General features: G+C 39.3%; 1 protein-coding gene across 2 annotated transcripts in view; it reads left to right on the forward strand.

The window, feature by feature from the left end:
* DNAJB6 (DnaJ heat shock protein family (Hsp40) member B6) overlaps positions 1–21,223 on the forward strand; it is a 58,716-nt gene that overhangs the window by 17,269 nt on the left and 20,224 nt on the right. For both annotated transcript variants that reach the window (XM_058815370.1, XM_058815362.1), the window contains exons 6-8: positions 7,446–7,580; positions 8,345–8,489; positions 9,873–9,943. In XM_058815370.1, coding sequence (XP_058671353.1) covers positions 7,446–7,580; positions 8,345–8,489; positions 9,873–9,943 — 351 coding nt within the window. The remainder of the gene's footprint in view (positions 1–7,445; positions 7,581–8,344; positions 8,490–9,872; positions 9,944–21,223) is intronic.

The raw sequence follows: 21,223 nt of genomic DNA on the forward strand, positions 1-21,223 counted from the left end.
ACCTCTGCCTCTCTGTTTACTCTTAATGTAGGGTTGGTTTTTCCTGTCAGTATTCTTAAACTTTTATATTTCAGCTATATCCTACTCCATTTATATGTGATGCTTGCCTTGATTTGGTTTGTGTTCCTTGTTGTGTTTTATTTGTATTTTACTTGTAAATTTTCAAGGATCTTTTTTCTTCTGTAATTTAACAGTTCACAGGAGGGAAGGATCCCAGTGTTACCACTGGTAATGGAAGTGTATTGATGAGTGACTGCTGCTTCAGGCTGAGAAACAGAAATTGATGTGCTTTGGTGTAGGCTGGGCTGTGTTTCTGGGCTGTTAAAGAATTGATTTGGTTTTGGTTTAGAGGCTTTGCACAAAGTGCACTCAGATTTGCACTTTGAGAGTAAGTTCTGTGTTGGAAGGTGTTACCAGTGAGGAGTTACTGTGGGAGATGGAATTGGTATATAACAAGATCAGAACATTACCCAACAGAAACTCCTTAAGGAGTTAATTCTTTTTTTTTTCTAGACTAGAAGCTGCATACACACCCTAAACCATCTCAGCTGACTCCAGATGCATCAATGATGCCTGAGTAATTTGTGTATGGGCTAGGAAAAACAACTCAGGGCCTACAGCAGAACAATATCCTCCAGCAGCAGTGTCTACAAGCTTGACAGGATTGTTTGGGGCATTTCAAACTGCTTCCAGTGCCTGGGTGTGTAGTTAAATGAATCCCACAAGGAGCCAGGCTTCTCTCCCTGGCAGAATGTGTTTCTAATGTGACATGATAAATTGGTCCTGGTGGATTTCCCCTCTGGACTTTGATGTCCCAAGAGAAGTCTGTTTGTGGGATCTCTTTAAACATCACTGTAGTCTTGACAGTTTTGCTGTGGTTTCTAAACATACATTTGGAGATGGTAATAAAATTAATTTTTTTTTAGATTGTGAAGTAGAATTCACAATGTACTTTGATGCATTATATGCCCATAGGGACTCTGTGGAGTTTTCCCTTGAGAGTTCTGGTTACCTGGTTTATGTGATATTTTAAAATTACTCTTGGAAATGAAAGATAAAATGAGACTTAAAAGCTTCATACAACTAGTTAGATACAAATATTTGTCACAGAGAATGTCAGCTAGCTGGTTTTCTGGTATGTACTTTGGTTCCATCAAAGGTCAGAATTACTTCAGATTGACTGCTGTAATATTGATTACATAAAGAAAAGCAGAACTGTTCTGGAAAAGTACAGTGAGTTACTTTTAGTATCCAGGCAAAAGAGTCTTAACTTGACAAGAGAGAGGAAATTTTATGTGCAGTAATCATTGCAAACTCTTTGTTATAGGTGTTTCAGGATGTTTTTCCTGAATGGGACAGCTTCATCAAAGTACTTGTCTCAAGGACAGAAAGTTGTCCTGCTGTGGCAAAATATTCACATAAGAATCAGATCATGGTTTTAATTCACATGCTGTCACATTTCTGATAATTGATTGTGTAAATGTTCTAATGCAAAATGTATTTGTTAGTAAAATGGGTTATTAAAACTGAAAATGGAGGTGGCTTTCATTTAAAGCTATCTTGAACAGCAGTGTCTTTTTGGTAATTAATCTTTTTGTTGATGTAAATTTGCTGCTTTTGGTGCAATTTCTGAAGTGCTCACAGATTTGCATGTGCATTCATTGCTTTGGTATGAATGTGCAGTTTTATTTTATAACCACCAGTCTTAGATCATAATTATCCACTGAATGGTCCATATCTCACTATGAATTTTTCAGAAATAACTTGATAGGTTCAAAGAGGGTTTTTGAAACACAGGAGTTGTCTCACCCAGACAGTATTATCAGACAGGAGTAGGTAGTGCTGTGGCTCCATGGCCAAACTAATACATAATTAGCCCTGCTGAAAGGAGGAGGCCTTACTTCAAATTTTTATGTGTATCTTAAAACTTTAATCTTTGTCTAAAGTCCCATTAGATAGATTGAGAAACTGATTGATAGCATACTAGCCAAAGTTTGTCTTGGGAATCCCAGTCCAGTAGAGGTTGTTAGTCCCCAAGAAAATGTTTTGATTTGCTTTTCTTGGACAGGTAGCTGGTTAAATTGGTCAGAGCACAAATGCTGAATATCTTAAGGAGAGCAGGTCATAAGGAATGGAAGGTAATGGAAGTTGCCTCCATTTTTAAGGTGTGCCTGAACATTTGAGCATTCATTTGATAAGTATGAAATGCTGATTAGCGTACTCCAGCATCTCTGTAGTTACCATATAGATGGCATTCAAAGGTGATGTTTAGGTCTCCTTTTCTAAAAACCAGTGAATCCCAAGATCTCTGCTATAAATCACTAGAAGGACTTCCAAATGCTTCTTCTGTGATTTATTATATGAGTGGGACAAACATCTGTTTCACATCTAATTTATGGAAAGACCAAAGACAAATTTACAAAGATCATGCTGAAACATGAGGAACATGAAGCAACCATGCTTGGAACAACATCTTGGTGTCTCTCCTTAGTAAGGGGCATCAACAGTGTGCTTACTTTGTAAGGAAGAAAATATTTCCATGCAAAAGTGCTTACAGGTGGCCCCTCCAGTTCTCATAGTGTATTTTTTAGTGCCTGAGTGCTCTCTAGAGCTGTAGCATGAGGTTCTATGTGTGTTTACTGCAAATATGCATATTTGAAACTTTTTTCAGGTAGGATACAAGGTAGAAAACACCTACTCCAGGAATTCTGTTGTATTCTGGGTATTGTGTCTGTAAACATTGTTCAGCCCTGCATTTGAGAGTCTCTTCTGGCAGGATGTATAAAGCCATTACAGGATGCTTTTGATAGAAGGAAAGGACGGGGCAGGCAGCCTTTGCTTACTGCAACACTGCAGCCATGCTCAATGCCAGTGGGTTTGGCTGTGCCCTTCCATAGGGGCTGCACAGCATCCTTTATTCTGTTCCATTATCCTGTGTTGTGCCAGTGCCACCCTCCTGCATCTGCCACAGGAGCACTCAAAGTGCTTACAGGTGGCCCCTCCAGTTCTCATAGTGTATTTTTTAGTGCCTGAGTGCTCTCCAGAGCTGTAGCATGAGGTTCTATGTGTGTTTACTGCAAATATGCATATTTGAAACTTTTTTCAGGTAGGATACGAGGTAGAAAACACCTACTCCAGGAATTCTGTTGCCAGTGCCACCCTCCTGCATCTGCCACAGGAGCACTCAGCTCAGGGGCTGTGTTTTGGCAGAGCAGTGGTGGAGAATAAAGCAAAGAAGGTTCACTGGCTGGGGAGGTGCTGCAGTGAGTGAGGCCAGAGCAGTGGCCCTGCTTGGACAGGGTAATTCCCTTTGCACACTGTCCTGAGAGGATTATCAACATCTCTGACTGTGACAGTACATGCATGGGAGAGCATTTGCTGACAGCTCACCATTTATCTCAACACCTTTGATTTTTGGAGGTGAATGATGGCATTGCAGTGGAATGTGCCATCGTTCTGTGCCTGAAAGAATCCTCCTGTGCTGCCTGTGACCCTTGGGCACTTGTGCTGCTGCCTGTCTCATAACCAGCACAGTTGCTTTTACAGCCACATGTGAACTCTAGCAAAGAGTTGATGTGGCTGAACTTGCTTTCATGTGGAGATGCTCTTTTCAGCAGATCAATTCCTGGTGCAGTTCCCCAAGCAGCAGCCAGGATGCAGGGGTCTTGGCAGTGGTGACTGCCATAGGAAATGTGACACTTGCAGTTTATCATGTATTGTAATTGCAGCTAATGCCTTAGATTGATATAATGAATTTTGAGTTTTAGCTGCATTGTGGACTGCTTCAAAGTGTGGTGTTTGACTCCTTCCCCCCCTCCCCTGTTGTGTGGTGCTTTCCTGCCCATTTTTTTTCTAATACATGAGTGTTTCCAGTGCTGAAAGAGATTAGCTCATGGGTGCAACAGAAAGTAACAACTCAGTGTTTTGGATCAGTGAATTAGTACAACTTATTTGGTTCTATGATCACAAGGCAGGAAGGGAAAACAATCACATCTTTTAAGTAGTATTCTGCCATGAGCTGAAAGGGAAAAAAATCCTGTTTCTGTGTTACAGCTGGGGACCTCTCAGAGTGGAGATCACCACCTGCCTTATTTTGAGCTGCAGTGTGATATTTGTTACAGTAGTTGTTGCTATTTGACCTGTTTAGAGGTGAAATGCTTTTCTTGTGACTACAGAAAAGCAAGGTAATATTCCATGGTTTTCAGGGAGCAGGTTTAATGTTTTACCCAGAGGATCAAGACAGTTGTTGCATTTGAATTGGGAATGATTTTTCTAAAGAAATTAAATTTTCCTGAAAACATTACCTCCAATGCAGTTATTTTCAGACAGGTTTGTTAGTGTACAATCTTCTGTTGCCGGGGGTTCCAATCTCCACATTAACTTTTTGGCCTCTGTAACTTCTGTTTTACTACCTAGTTATAGCAAGAGTCCTGAAGTCCTTCATTTTGCCTGGTGTTCTGGTAATGGGCTACCATGAGTTCTTTGCTTAACCATTTCCCTTTTTCCAAAAAGTTTCATGTCATCTGCTGTTGTTGATAGATAAGAAGTCTTTCTCATTGACTTCCTTGAAGTTTCTCACCTTTTGTTCTCTCTTGATCTTTGCTGTTCTTACAGCACCACAAATTCTGCATTAGAAGTATACTCCAACATTTTTAGGGAAACTGAGTGTAATACTCTGTCCTCCCATAAGCTTCTGGTAATACCTAGATTATAATATACTGAATTTATCTCCAGACAGTGGTTGGTAATACTCTTAAGTATCACTGGTTTAACATTTTGATTTTCTGAAGCTTGGAAGTTGTATTTATATAGTATTTTCCCCTTTTTAGAAAGGCCATGACTTCTATTTTTGTATTTTTTTTTCTTTTCTTTTTGCTGCTTAGTTTTCTTAATCTGATACACTGCTCACATTCAGTAAAAAATGGACTGGAAGTACCAAAGTGACTGTAGTAAGAGGAATCATTAAGAAAACCCCAACACCCTGCATTTGAACTGTTTGGAAAAGGCCTTTTTTTGTGAAAAGGTTATCAGTTATCAGGGATGGAAAAGCTCTGCTAAAATAGACTTAGGGGGCTGAAATGTTACTATTTTGCTGAGTGATGCCATTAATCATCCTGATTTGGGGAGTAAAAGCATAAACAGGGTGAGTTTGCTATATTAATGTGTGTTTGTGGTAGATACAACAAATGATAGTGCAGCAGCCTCCTGCTGCCTTCTCTCTGTGTTCTTGGTATTTTTTTTCTTCTGCCTACTGTACTTGGCTGTCAGAATCATAAGGAGTAGTTTCTCTGACAAGTCCTGCCCCTTTTCCTGCCTCAGCATAATCCATCTTGCTGAGCATTCTGCAGTGCTTGCTGTGTCTCACTTGAGAGAATTACAGGAAGAGCTCTGGAGAATTGTTCCCAGGCTGCTGACAGCAATCACCTGGCGTCTGAACACGTGCTGATACCAAGTCTGACCTCTTCCTTTGCTGGGCAGGCTGATAAGGCATGGCCAGGTCTTGGTTAGGCTTTGGTGTGGCAATAATCCACTGAGCAGCTGGGTTGATATCAGGGATCTCTAGGAGAGTCCACGATCTTCCCTTAAATAACTTGCAGAATCTCTCTCACACTGTGAGAGATTAAAACCACAGAGCTTACATGATAGGTTGTTTTGTTTTTATTCAAACTCCAGGTAACGAGAAAATTTGGATTATAAATAGAAAGCTTAACAGTGGGAGTAGTACAGTGTATAGATCATTTGTGCACGTGAGTGAATGACCTTCATAACTAACCTATGAGTCATTCCTGTGAGAATAAATTGGGCTACAGAACAATTAACTGCTCTGCTTGTACTTGCTGGTTGATATGCTAGACTGACAAAACTGGCCTGTTTTAAGTATGGACATAGTGCTTGTTTTGGAAATGATAATAATTCCCATATTTCCATGCTTAAGTGTTGGTTGACTTCTATAAAGGTACTAATAAGTCATCTTTATATTGAGGAAAAATTGCTTTACATGGAAAAAAAGAAGCTACAAAACAAAAAATGTCTGAGGTAGAAAAAATCTTGCCACTTGCTTGCCAGTGTATGTGAGATAAATGTTAGGTCCTGTGTTGTTTTACTCAATAACTGTGGAGGTTGGGAGGGGGTAGGGTTTTTTTTTAGCAGCTGCCCTTGTTCAGCATAAATACATTGTGATGTTTCATATTTAAGTAATTGCACAAAAACAGATGGTAACTTACATATTTTTATTATCATACTGATTACTTAATGATGTATAATGCATATTGTATTAACTTGGTGATTTATCATAAATCAGCTTGGATTTTTGTGGAGGTACCAGAAGTGGAACAAATACTGCATTTCTGACCTTCATGTTGTCAGCTGTAGTTCTGAACAGTCAGGCAGTCACAAGTCTTTCCTTGCTTTTATACCTCTATTGCTGCTATCACCAGGTTCTGCAGTTTTCATTAGAAGTTTATTCTGAACTTTCAATACTGAAGAACTTGGTAAAATCATGGGTGTTCCCAATAACACTCATTCTGGAAGAGTTGTGATTGATGAAGAGAGTAGTTCCTAAACTTTTCTGGTTTTAATGCAAGTATTATGTTTATTGACTTTTTGGTTTATGATTTCATTTCTTTTCTTTTGTTCTCTGTCTCAAAAGAATTAGAGAAAAGCAGTTTTCTGGTAATTCTAGTAAATAAAGACTGCTTGTATAGGTGCTGGTTGTACCCCATGGCCTGACACCTCCCCCATTTTTTTTTTCCCTTTTTGGAAAGAGACTATTGTCTTCCTGGTGGGGATGGAACAATAGCTGTTCTCAATGACATAAGAGTGGAACTAGAATTTAAAATAACATTTTATCCATTACCCCCTTTCTCTATTTTTGCCCTCTCCCTCCTGCTTGGTACAGACTGAATGCCTCCTTGGGACACTGTGTGTAAACCTCCATGCTTTGCTGCTAAATGTGCAGCAGAATTCGTGTTTGGAGTATCTAATGTGGCAAGTGCTAAATTAAACACTTGGAACACTTTAGGGTTATGAGTCATCAATCCCTGGCTGCTGTTTTTAGATTTCAATAATTAATACAACCTACCTGGAAGTTACTTTTTAGATCATGGTGATCCACAATAAATCATGAATACAAAGAAGCTAGAAAGTTCAGGTACCTGAATGCTATATTTTTCATTAGGATTACTAGTTTTTAATGTTAAAACAGGTAAAATAAGAAAGTCAGCTACTTTATATATATAAAAATTATTTTTAGGTCCAGAAGCAAGCAGAATTTAGACCAGAAGGAGCATAGCAATTATTGGGGGAGTCTTAGTTCAGTAGCCTCAAATGTTTCAAAGGAAGAATCTTACCTGTTAACAATTTTTTTAAAAATAAATAATCCCTAATGATTAAATACAGAATCACTCAGTAATATTGACTCTTAAATGTTTTCTTCTGTTTTGTAGAAGACCCTTTTGAGGACTTCTTTGGTGGCAGGCGGGGTCAGAGGGGAAACAGAAGCAGAGGTGGTGGTGGATCATTTTTCTCTGCCTTTGGTGGATTCCCTGCTTTTGGAAGTGCTTTCTCTCCATTTGACACAGGTAAATATCATAACATTTAAGAATGAATGCAATTTTGGCTCACAAAGGATTGCAATACAACAAGCTGGCTTCTCCATTCAGGCAATTCTGTGACTAATTTTTTTTTTTTTTTTTAATTAAGATGGTGTCTGTAAGGTGTAAATGAAAATTAAGCCACTGTTAGAGTATTTGGGCTACCTGAAAGTTCATATAGAGTGAACAGATCTCTAACAAGTAGAACTTTCTGTTTTCTTTATTTTGGTGCTACAGTTTCTTCATGGCTTTAGAATTCTTTTGTTCTGTTTGCTTTCGGGGTGTGATGGCTTCAATTACAGGTCCTGAAAAACATGTGCCTAAACCCCGTGGTGCTGCTTAGAGTGCTGGGAGTCTGGGCATTGGTTGGGGTGCTGCTGCTACAGGACTTGTTCTGTCTGCCAGCTTGGGGCATCCCAGCATCTGCACTAAAGCTGATGATCACATTCATTAGGGTTGCTGGCTTTCCCCTGAGTGCAGTGTGGGTAAAGGTTGAATGCCTTTTCAGGGAGGAATTGGCATATGGTTTTTGGACAATGCTGTGCATTTGGAACTGGAACTGTGAGTCCATATGAGAGAATGGATGGGGCTGGAGCCATGGTTTTATTCTCAGGCTGGTGTTAATGCCATCTAGTCACTGATGCTGTGTGATGAAACCAGCTGAAAGTAGGATGAAGTCTGAATGGATGGTAAATTTGGATCCCACAGCCATGCAAAATTACATTTTATTCAAATGCCTTCCTTTTCAATAGGTTTTACTTCATTTGGCTCCCTGGGACATGGAGGCCTTACTTCATCATTCTCCTCTACGTCATTTGGTGGCAGTGGAATGGGAAACTTCAAATCAGTATCAACCTCAACTAAAATAGTTAATGGCAGAAAAATTACTACAAAGAGGTAAGTGATGTAAATATATTTATATGAAACTATATGTAGAGATTAAAATACCTATAGTTACATTCATATAAATATATTGTATCTTTGCACACACACAAATAGTGATACATGTTTTTATGTTTTACTTTTGTTGTTATGTTCATCATATTACTTGGATTATTGGGTTCTCTGTCTCTTCTTGGCATTGTTGAGTTACTTAATGCTGTAGTTGGAGCTCTTTTAGGCTTCAGAACCTCCTGTGTAGGGCTGCACCTTTTATTCTAGAAATTGGGAAGAATTTTAGTTTTGCAGGTGTTATGAAAGAATTTTCTTGACTAGACTAGAAATTGGGAAGAATTTTAGTTTTGCAGATGTTATGAAAGAATTTTCTCTAGCATCTGCTTAGTGTGCTTTCCTAGGCAATGTTTGAGTGAAGTCTTTCTAGTAATTTTTTTCTGTCTGTTAAATGAAATAAGAAACTGAAGCCTGCTTTGGAGAAAAAATGTGCCTGTTTGTTGGAAAGTGAATTTTCAAGTTCTGTACACAGTGTTGTGCTTGTGATGGGCAAATCCTTGCATTTTGCAAACCCAAGTCTTAGTTAACTATAGAAAAACCTACATGGAATATTATAATCAATGTAGGAGTACTGAACAATTAAGTAATTTCATTACTTAATATAAAATTACAGAAAAGTGAAGGAGGATAAATTGTTTTTGTTTGTTAACTTGGGTCCCATACTTGTAAGTGCAAGGTTCTTCTATGAACTCCTGTACTGGAGAGCTCCTATCATCTTGACCACTTAATAACACAAACAGCCTCTGGATCACATGCTGGTGTGGTCATAATATTTTTCTGAGTGCATGCCAGAAAAATTGAAAACTCAAAAGCTGTTTAATAATCTCTCTTTCAATCAGGGATACTTGAATTTTGTAACATGCAGGCTGGTCATAAAGTTGATGTATAGTAAGTCTACAGATTACTTGCTCTGATCAAATTAAAAATGGATTTTAGACTGTCTTGTGTACAAAATTGTGATTGGTCTAGAATAACACACATTTAACAAATGGGTAGGGCCTAAATGCAGTGTCAAGATTGTGCAGTTGATCTCTCAAGGCATTTAGGCCTAGATAACAGTGTGTAGTGAGAGCACAGCTGTGACAATGTATGAGGTGGCAGCTGTAAGTGTGAACTCCACATCCTGGAGGATTCCAGCTTGCAGAAGGCAATTTTCCTGACTAAGCAGTGGGGAAATGAGCTGGGTGCTGGTGCCAGCTCCAGTGCTGGTAAATACCAAAGCTTGCCAAGTACAGTTGCATTAAGCAGGTGCTGCTCCCTTACAGTTTGTTATCTAAACCTGAGGTCTGGTGTGTGTTCTGAACTGCTCATGGTGTTTTTGTCCTGCAGGATTGTTGAGAATGGACATGAGAGAGTAGAAGTTGAAGAAGATGGCCAGTTAAGGTCGCTAACAATAAATGGTAAGGAGCAGCTGCTACGCTTGGATAACAAGTAATTCAACGCACGCATTTAACAGAAATTTTAAGCTCTAACAGCCACCATTTGAGGATTGACAGGAACATTTTTTGAAGATTTCAAACGAATTCAACTTTCTGTATATCCGTACTCAATCTTAAGTAGTATAAGTAGCTCACAGAAGCTCGTATTTGTCATAGACTTTTGAGTTAATCGTTGGGACCACATCAATTGGACCATTTTTTGTCCTTTAAATTGTTGTAAACTTCTGTATGCACTTTTCTTTTCTTATCTGTGATCAAGGTGAACCATGATCCTTCAGTAGTGCTAGGGCGAGATGTACACTAACACTAGCATGAATCTTGCTTTTTCCAATTTGAAATGTGAGCCAATTAGTAGTTCAAGTCTGCTGTGAAGTTAACAGTTCCAGGATAACCTTTTTAATAATTTCAACTTTTTTTTTTTTTAATGTTTAGTAGTGAACAATGTTAATACATTTCTGGTAATGCATTTCTGGTTTAAATAAATTAAGGATGTTTTCTAGTTGTGCATGAATGCAGACAACTTTAGTAAGTTTTGACAAATGTTTAAATGTGTAATGTAAGCAAAAGGTAAACAAAAGTGAAGCCAGTGAGCTGAGTCTTTTGTCATTTGCTAAAAAAAAAATTCAAAATGAATAAATGCTGATGTTTGTGGTGCATTCTTTCATGAATGGCATTTGTAACCTTCCTGTGTCTGTGTGTGATTTGGGCAACTTGGGAAAATGGTGCTTTTTTTTTTTTTTTCCCCCTTACCATCTTTTTCTTCAATCTTAAGGATGAGGGCCTTTTTTCTTTGCAGATGTTTTCTTCAGTGTGACTGAAAACATTATTTTTAATTTAATTTCTAAACCTGTATTTGAAGCACCTATTTTTAAGAAGCATTCAGAGGCTGACTCTAACTCCATCTTTTGCCCTAATATGTAATTATTTTAAGTCTAGGCCGAAAGCAGTTCTGTTTTAAAAAGTTTTCTAAAGTTATTCTGAGATTTGCTTAAAAAGTAATCTGTAGTAAATATAAATATACATTTGATAAATGTATTTATTTGACATTTAATAATTACAAAAAGACTGAGAATTATGATTTTTTTTTCTGTTTTGAGAACAAGTAATTGCTTTGAAGATTTGGACAAAATTGTTAGGATTATGATATCTCACTCTTATTTTTAGTCCTCAACCAAAAATCAAAAGATGGATTAATACCCTTTGTCAAATTAATGGAGTGAAATAAAGTGTTCATTTGTAGCTAAGACCAGATTTTCAAAGTTCAGTGGAAGATGATTTGGTTTTGGTGTGTCACAGAGAAAGCATGCAGGTAACTAATGGTGTATGTTAACACCTGCCAGGTTCTGGATAGTTCCATGCATAGATCATGGATGTGCAGCTTTCATCTGTGCACCAGCTGTGAACATCTGGCCTGCACAAAACTCTTCAGGGTGGCTTAGTGGTTTAAAAAAAGGAAAAAAAAAAAAAAAAAAAAGCATGGTGTTTTCAAATGATCACCTAATGCCTTCTTGCTGAACACCATCTGCTTTGTACTAACAAATGTGTTGATTATTAAATACATTGAAAAGATATGCTCTTGTTTTTGATGCAGGAAAACCATTTCAACTTAAGCCAAACCAAGCTAACAAACTGCTACAACAGAATTTGTATTTGCAGTTAAGTTAGTATATTGTACTTTTGTCCCTCTACCATTAATACTAATTTGATAGAACTGAAAAAAAATAACATGTAGAAGAAAAAATAAATATATATATTGGTTTTGGGACTAAAGCAGTTATATACCTTTTCAAGTTCTTTGCAGAGTTCCTGTCACTTCAGTGTTGTGTTTTTGATGTAGAAGCACAAACTTAGTTTAGAACTAAACAGTGTTTTCTTGTTAATGCTGTTTTTTCCCCCCTCCCCATGTATGTTACTTCTTGATCCAGATAACTAAACATGACATTTATTTCAAAATTTGGCTTTGTTGTGATGTCTTGAGTTATTAAAAATGTTAATTTATATTTATAGGATGCAGTGTGCTCCTTTAAATTATGTAAATTGTAAAAAGTGCTTTAAAATTGATTAACCAAGTTAAATAAAATTAGGACAATCTGGAGTTGAGTTTGAATGCCTTCCTCTGGATACCCATAGATTTTATATTAAAGTGCCAAACTTTGCCTTCTAGTTTTATTCCAAGTTATCTTTAACATTTCAATTGCCTTGCTCAGGTTAGGAACACAGTTAGGGTATCAGATTTGTACCCACAAGTTTATCTTCTTACCTAGGAAAGTGTGATCCCTCTCACAGTGTTACACACCAACAGGTCACACCAGGGTTCTGAAGTGAATTTTTTAACACTAAATGTGCTCAGGATCCAGTTTTTTGGATAGTCTCTGTTCTGCCTTCAGATCCCTGAAGCTGCTTGTCAGAGGTGGCCAAAATGCAGCATTGAAGTGGCAGTGCTGCATTTCCTTGGTAGAAACTGGCAAAACACAGGGAATGAGTCAGCAGAAGGCAGAATTTGGCAGTAGATTCCTGCAGGAGTGAGATACCCACACACCAGGATTTCCATGGGCTGGTAGTTGAACTGGATGTGTGGTCTTCATCCAACTATATCATTGGACCAGCAATTCCAGTTCCAGGCTTAAAAAATTGTCATTGTTCACTTGACCTAAACCTAACGGTCTCCATTTCTTTCAGTGTTTTTTGAAATAATGTCACATCCAACATTTTTTAATGCAACTTCTTGCATTCAGCTCCCTTTTTAAACCACAAAATAAACTCACATTCCATGTTTTATTCAGAATTTTTTTGTTGAATTTAGTTGTTTTCTCCTGAAAACCCACTTGTTAGGTTGCTTTGAAAAAAATTTAATGTTGTTCCTTTCTAATCCATAATTTGCATAGATGTACAAGACCTGTTTATTAGAAGTGATAGATCATCAAGGGCAGCACATTTCCTTACACTTCAATTTTGGCCAAAATAATACAAAATAATTAACAACAGAAAAAGTTCCCGATAGCAAATGCTAAGTACAAATATACAGTGGGATGAGGTAGCTTTCAAAACCAGGTGCTATTGGATTAAAAGTGCCATCTTTTCATACATGAGGGATTAGTTTTGAATTTTTAGGGACACCATCCCATTTAAATTAAGCTTCCTGGAAAAACAGTGGTTTGGAAAAACCAAGATGGAGTTTTTGAACCTGCTAAGTCATTTAGTCCTTCATGCTCTGCTTCAAAGTTCATTGGTGGATACAAGAACTTTGTGATGCTTTCTCCTGGTGCACCCTCTTTGCAGTCCCTCATGCATGGCAGTAATCCCAGTGCAGCACACTAACCCCAGTTTCTCTAGAGATTGCATGGCACCTGCCCCTTCCACTTGGCTTTCCTGAAGGAGTTTGGGATTTTGTGTTGGAATGCTTCACACTGTTCAGTGGCTGCACTCCTGCAGGGCTCAGTTCTCACAAGACCTTCTCTGCTGGGGATCAGAGGGCTTGGTTGGTGCTGGAGGTGACAGAGCTGCTCTGCAGAGAGTGTGTGCGTAGCATTTGTCAGGTGGATCCTGTATCAACTTGTGAATAATTGATGAGCTGAGTTAGAATGCTGAAAACAAGATTGTAAAAGATTTAAAAACCCATCATCTCTAAGCCCAGAGGGTTTGTATCTCTTCTCACTGCTTGTGTTTGGTTATCCTGTTTCCTTGACTCCTTCAGTGTTTTGGCATTAGGTGTAACTGGAGATTTGTCTTTTGTACTGAGCTGTTCAGACCCTCTGTGGGATAGTCCAGTGATAAAGTTAGATTTTAGTTTTTATTTTTGGAAATGTGAGTTCCTGAATCTGCTTCTGTTCTGTTTGAGCAGTGAGCTCCTTTGCCTGAGTTTAATCTGTGGCTGTAACAGGATAGTGCTTCTGAAGATGGTTGTGCTGCATAATGAATGCTACAGCTGTTTGATGCTTGTAGTCAGAGAACCTTTGAAAAAAGGGCCTAGTACCTATAATACTTGTTAACCTTTTTGTGGAAGTGTTTCTTAGTATTTTTTGAAAATGTGCCTCTTTGGTTGTGATTTTTGGATGTTCTGGTTATTAAGGCTTATTTTTAAGTCATGGTATTCTCATGGGCTAGTGGCAATATGGACATCAGTAATCTGGCAGTCAGCAGTAACCAAACTTTGAAACTTTCTCTTTTTTAACAGAAGAAAGTCTGTTAGCACTGTCTGTTCCCTCAGGGCTTGTTTAGTTTATGATTGAGCTATGACCACAGACTTGATTTGCCTCAACAAAGACAGTTTGGGTTTTCTTGTTATTGTTTGTCTTAAAGTGGTCGTTGTGGTACAGAACTTCTTACCTTCCACCTGAAATGCTGAAATGGTCCTTACATTGCACCAGGGCTGGAATGAAGAATGTTGGCTTTGTTAGTGTTACAAACTGTACCTTTGAGTTTGTAATTCTAGTGGATTTCCTACTTGGTTTTGAAAAATATATCTTGGCTAGAGTTGGTTGTTGAGTGAAGTGCACTCCTGAAAGGTTAAAGCTGAAGATGGTTGGTTCATTCTCTGCTATATAGGTCATGCATTCACAAAATAGTAAACCTTATGTTTGAGATGCTGCTGTCAGATTAAAAAAAATCACTAAAGAATGAAAATCCTGTGATGATCAGAGCCATAACCATGAACCTCTGCAAGCTGTGCTGATTTAAACTCACTGAAACTTCTCTGAATACTCTGTTGTGGCAGACTCAGTGCTGCATTAGGTGTTATCTCACTTACAACAGCTGGTAGAAAGTTAATCAAAACCCCACATGAGTACTTTATGCTCTGTCATGCTGCTGTGGCCAAAAGATAGGAGGAGTTTGGAGGTGATAGTGCCCATGCCTGAAAGCTGGGCTGTCCTGGTGTGAGGTAGATTGCACTGATGGCCTGACTGCTAATTGCCTTCTGAAAGAATAAAGGAAGACTTTCAGATGTTGTCAGATTCAAAATGCTGTGGTGGGGATTAAAGTATGTTTAATTGAGAAGATAAGTAAAATATTTTATCAGGACACGATTAAATAAAATTCTCTTTAGTTTCTCTGGCTTTTACAATGAAATTAACTTTGCAGCATATTGAGTTAATTTTAAACTCACTAAAAAGAGGTAATTTTTGAACCTGACTTAAAACTGACAGTCAAGAAAAAATATTTTTAGAGGCTTCTGGTAATAACTTAAAATTTGGCTTTGGCCCATAGCTTATCTTTACCTCTGAATCTCAAATGAGGGCTTGTCTAGCTCTTCTTTGCAATGCAACCAACTTCAAGTGAATTTCATGAAAATATAAACAAACAAAACTCTGTACCTGCTAGTTTACCAGCAGTGAAAGTAAAGCTGAATCCTTTCATTCACCTGAATGTTAGAGAGATGAAATAGTAACACCTCATTTGGAAAAGCTCACGTGAGCTTGCTGCTCTGTTACAGGACATTGAGAACGCTTCAGTTCCTCCTTCTTTTTGAAGTTAAAAGTCAAATTTGACATTTCCTGCATTGTTTCTTAATTGTGAATTTATTTAAGTTACTGGAATGAGAGAGCCTGGTGACTGGCCAGAGTATTCATGTTGAAGAACACAGATTAGTGATAGCCAGAAAAGAGAATTACTTGGCTGTGTCTGTAACGGAGTTGCTCGAAGGTGTTACTAAACCAGCTGAAAATGCAAAGCAGTAGCTCTGGAATCTTCTGTCTTGGTTCCAGTCACAAGCTTGATTGAATTGTGGTGCAGGAGGGGAATTTACCTCCCAATAATAAAAAAAGTCATAAGGCTGCAGAGGCTTTGAGACATCTGATAGAGAAACTGGGCAGCCTCATCCATCTTTTGGTTTCCCTCCAGAAATACATGTCAAGCCTGTGTTAATCTTTGTAACTGATATATAGAGTAAGATTAACTTGCTAATTCATCACACATTTGCATAACTGTCACCATAGCACCTCTGGCAAAGTTTTCTCCTAGACATGTAGTTGGAGGCTGCCTTTTACTCTTCACAGAAACTAAATCTGCATTTGTCATCCTGTTGTGATATTTGTCATACTCAGCAATGGAAATACTGTGCTTTGCTTTTGTGTAAAAGCATTCTGCAGTATCAGTCACTGTCATTCTCCTTCCAGGGGGAGCTAGACTGTGGATGTTTTAAAATTGGTTTGAACTTCTCTGTGTAAGTATTTCTGAAGGAAAATGGAGAAAACTCACTTTTTCTGGCCAAGGCTAGAGGACAAGGTCTTCTGTCTCCTGAGGACTTTGGCCAGGCTTTGTGTAATATCACTGCCTCTTGTGAGAAGGCGCTTTGGTGCTTTGAGTTACTTGGGCATCTGCTGTTGAGTATTCACTCAGACACCCCTGAGAATTTCTCTGCTAATCTCGTTTCTTACTGCTGGGTGCCTGTGGAAATACAGGCAGGTCCTTATCACCAAATGTACTGCACTTGGATAATGAAAGGGCATTATTCATCTCTTCTACACCAGGTGGGAGCTGGCTGTCCAGGAGAGCAGTAGAGAGCTAGAAATTCACTTGGAGCTATTTTGGCTGTATCTGGTCCTGCCTGCAAGCAGGAGTAGCATTCACAAGCCTCCTGCCCTTGGTTTTTGACTGAGCTCCTGAGTTATTGCAAAGAGGTGGAAGATTTTCCTTTTGGGGACATTCACCTTGAGAGTTAGGACAACCACCAAGATGTTTCTTTTATTAAACACCTCTAGTGCTCCTTCTGTCTTTTCTGGGATTGGATGGTGTACCCCTGAGAAGATGAGTCTTAAGGTCCTTGAAACCAGTAAGGGAGAAGCAGGAAAACAATGTAGCTTGTTTTGTGCTGTTGACATAAATTTCAAGGACTTTTCTCCTCATTTGGCTTTTGCCTTTCTCATCAGGAAAACATGATCACGAGTTATCACAGTGAATGCAGAAGTGGTGGGTGTTTGTCTGTGTCTCCTCCTCCAGTGAACCCTGCCTGTTCTCTGGCTGCCCAGGCTCAGCCCTGCTCTGGAGGCTGTTCCCCTGCCAGCACAAGCAAGGGAGCTGCTTCTGCAGCCTGAGGATGCTGTGCCAAATTCCACTTTGATTCTAAAAAATGTGTACAACAGTTAGAAAAAACTGAGCATATCAAAGGTCGCCTTGTTTGGAAGAAGAGTATAAATATTTGTATCAGGCTAGACAAATTCAAATGAGAAGATAAACACACATTTTTAACACATGGATGATTAACTGTTGGAAGAAGCTGCCAAGAGCAGTAGTTTCTCTGGCTTTCATGTCTTAAAGACCAGCTTTCTGAAAAATATCTCCTAGTGAGAAGAGATTGCTTGGGCTTTACAGAGAAGTAGTGGAAGCTCTGGGAGCCTGGGGCACAGAGTGAGATGCCCCTTGGAGCACAGCGCTCCTTCCAGCCCCCCTCCATGGGCTGTACTTGGCTCCTGCCCTCCTGGTGGGCTGACATTGATGCACAGGTCATGTTCCCTTACTGTGGTTTTCAGGCTGGGGGATGATTCTGTGATGTGGGGGCTGCTTTGTCTCTTGGGAGGTGCTGAGGAAGCCGGGGAGCTGGGAAGAGAGAGAGGAGCCAACACCACGTGCACCTGGGGCAGCCTGATGACTATTGCCCTAAAGCATCCAGTTTGGGATGTGTAGGTGCCAAGAGTGGACTTCGTGTGGGAGAAGACATCCTGGATCTGTTCAGGTAAGTGGCTTTATTGTTGTGGATGAATTGGATGTTAAGTGAGGAGGAGGAGGAGGAACCAGGGCAGGTCAGTGATGACTGTGCCAGGGAGTTAGATTTGGAATTTGCAATACAATGAATTTGCAATACTTGTGTATGTCCTGTCTTTTCACCAGCTACTGGCTGCACACCTTGAGGCAGCCTAATTCCAGCTCCTCAGTTGAAGATCAGGATGTCTCTTGTTAATCTGTGTAATGATACAGCAGAGATCCACATTTCAGAGTAAACTGTTCATTTTCTTGAATGCTGGCAATGTTTTAATGATCTAAAGTTTTTTGTTTTTACTGTGTGTTAAATCTCAAGTGGGTAACAATACATGTGTTTTGAATTTTAAGTGACTGTGATGAAAAGAGCTGGCTTTTTGTTAATGGAATCACCTTTGGTATTGTGCTCAATGCCTAAAACTGCATTGTGTCAGACAGATATTTCTACAGAGTAGCCAGGGAAGTGTCCTATAGGGCTGTGTGTGAAAAACCTCTCTGTGGGTGATACTTTGGGTTTTGTATGTACCCAGAGCTGCATTTGTTAGGTTCATTTCTAAGGAGGACTTGAGGAAAGGCAACTTCCTAGAATTAAAATTCATCAGCATTTGGGTCACATAAGGAACAAACAAGTTTGTAACAAAACTGAAAGGTAAGCTATTTTGTGGTAAAATCCTGGTGTCTCTTGAAGTCCTCCCAAATTTTCTGGGAAAGGTATCCTGCTTGAAGAGCACTGCAACTCCAGAATGTTACTCTTCAATGGTCAAATGAACCATATTTTGAGATGTAAATATTCAGGCCTGAAAATAGCCCTTGTGCAGTCTCCTTTCTGAGCAAGTAATAAAAAGTGTAAGACTTTTTCTAGTCACCAGCATGGCCAGAGCCAGCTGTAGTGACACAAGGAATCTTGTTAATGGAAAAGCAAACAAGTGTACGTGCTGTACTGCTCTGCCTTCTTCTGGCCTAAAAGGAGGCGCAGACAAAAACATTTCTGTAGTTTGCAAAGTGTGTAGCCAGTGCACACCTTGAATGTTTGTTAGCAGTAAACAGCTTCTAAACTGTTAAAAATTGTTTAAAGCAACTGTTTTTAAATGTACTAGAACTGGAACTTGTCGAAGCAAAACAATTCCATCAATTTTATCTGTATTTTCCAAGGACCTTCAAAGATTTGAGTTGTATTCTGTGTAGAACCTTTTCCAGAGATGGAAAATGCAGTTTTGTTTACTGTACAAATCAAGTCCTCTGTTAGTCACTGCCTGGTCTTTGGAGACTAAACACCCTTTTGAGAAGCAGATAGAAAATTACAAGTAGATGATTGGTTTTTACCACTGTTAAATAAAAAGAAAATTATGTGTACTTTACTATGCATATTCATATTTTAGAGGTGTTACGTATCAATGTCAGCTGCTCCTATATAGTATCTAAATTGGAGGATCTATTGCTATTGACCTACTTTTGATCTATATTGAAAGTATTAGCCTGAAAGAATGGGAAGAAAATCTGTTTGGTTAAAGGTTGAAAGAAAGTAGAGTAATTTGTCCTGAAGCTTTCTCATGGCAGTTTTGTAGCCATTAATAATTTATTTATTAATAGCTATAACTCTGTCTCGAAAAGTGTCATAGAACAGAAAGTGACTTTTAAGTGGCTTCTAATGCAGTGACTAATTGAGAAGATGCTTCTTGTAATCACTCCTCAAACCAAGAAACTCAGCTCAGGGAAATAAAACATTTTTCTGAGAAGACACAGGTGTTCAAACCTCCCTGCTCTTCTTGATCAACCAAGTTGAGAACATAACATTAACTGATTACTCTTACGTGGTTTCCACTCTTCCCCCTCCTCTAGCACTTGCTCTGGGATCACATGTGTGGTTTTGCCCTCAAAATGTTTATAGAAGGTGATGACTCCATCCCTGGTAACCCTTTTTGTGGAATAAATCACAAAGCCAAGTGCATGCCCGTGCTGCTCTGTTCAGGGGAGGTGCTTGCTGCCCTGCACAGAATAGTTTCCAGTAGTGGAAAGTTCTTTTATGAGAGCTGTTTGTGGGGGGGAATTTTGCCTTGCGCCTCCCAGCTCCTCCTGAAACCAGAAACGAGCCCTTGGTTCATGCTGGGCTCTAGATTCAGATTGCTGTTGTGTTTTCTGGGTGTGGTGGCAAAATTACCCAAATTGTCAGTGTCTCTGCTGTTGGGTTTGGGCCTGGAAGGGGCTCAGAGCCAAGCTGGCAACTTGGAGTGCAGCTTTCATGGAGGTTAGATGATAGATCGTTAACAGAGGTCAAAGCCTCTTGGGTTTTCTATTTTTGTGACTATTCTGGCTAATCTTTTAAAATCTAGGTCCTCTAGATTTTCAGTTAAAACTGGAGTAGAGGTGGACACTCAGGTCTTAACTGAACTGTCATCAGTGTCTATTTATTGCTGTCACAACAGTGTGGTTTTATTTGTTGATTTATTTTCAATTGAATTCAGTGCTTTGAAGGCTTTTGCAAACAGATTCCATCTCCTGGAAGGCAACTTTGCTGCCCTTTTGGCTCCAATTCTGTTTCCAGTCCACTATTCAGTCTTGTCTAAGCAACTTTCTCCTTAGAAAAACAGTTCATGATTCTTTTATTTAGTATTTTTAAATATTACTGTAAATGGAGATTGTTTCTGTAGAGATACCAGGCTGTATCCAATACCAGCAGTTCAAGCAAGGTCAGAATTTCAATTGGAAAGTGACAAAGTGTTCTCAAATGTGCAAAATCTGGGGCTATTTCTGTCAGTCACTGACTTGCATGATACCAAATGTAGGTGAACATCAGCCTTACCTGTTGTGGATCTGTTCCAGAGTTGCTCTCTCTGTCACGGTGCTGTCTGCAGGACATTTCAGCCCTGCAAAGGGACCCACCCTGGGTCACAAGGCTGAGCAGAAATGCTTTTGTGTAAATTGAGTTTGACACCTTCACACTCAGTAAAGCTCTTGGCAAATGTTTCTGAGAAGATTCTGAGTTTGCTGATGTTCAGGGAGGAGGTGGAGCAGCTTTGCTGGATGCTGCACTTTGAGCTGCTACAAAATTGTAGTTACACAGCTCAAACCACAGCAGCTTTGATACTTGTTTTTATAGTTTTTCAAATATTTATACCATGATATGTCGATCCCACTGACAAATAGTCACTCAAACATTCTTCCATAAAGCTTTCAGTGCCATTACAGAATTACAGGAGATGAGGGTACATCTTTATGCTGGGTGATTTTGAGCAGAAGCTGGTTATGGCAACTTCAGGTGTTGAGTTGTGCAGTTTTGGTGGGTGCAGCCCTCCCCAGGTGACATCCACATCTCCACAAGAACCAGTGGGCTCTGCAGTGTGCATTCCACCCTTCTGGAATGTGGAGCACTCCAGCCTCTCTGCCATTATGGAAAGTTCTTAAATACTGGAGCCCCCTTTTTTACTTTGGCCCCAGAGATTGTGGTTGCTCCTGTCGTTGGTGCTTCATCCCACAGCTCTGGAGGTGTGTGAGAAGAGGAGAAGGTGGGATGGTGCCACTGCAGCCTCACAGAACGGGAGCAGCCCTGGG

Source organism: Ammospiza caudacuta, chromosome 1 (assembly GCF_027887145.1).
Source record: "Ammospiza caudacuta isolate bAmmCau1 chromosome 1, bAmmCau1.pri, whole genome shotgun sequence".
In the NCBI taxonomy this organism is placed as follows: Eukaryota; Metazoa; Chordata; class Aves; order Passeriformes; family Passerellidae; genus Ammospiza; species Ammospiza caudacuta.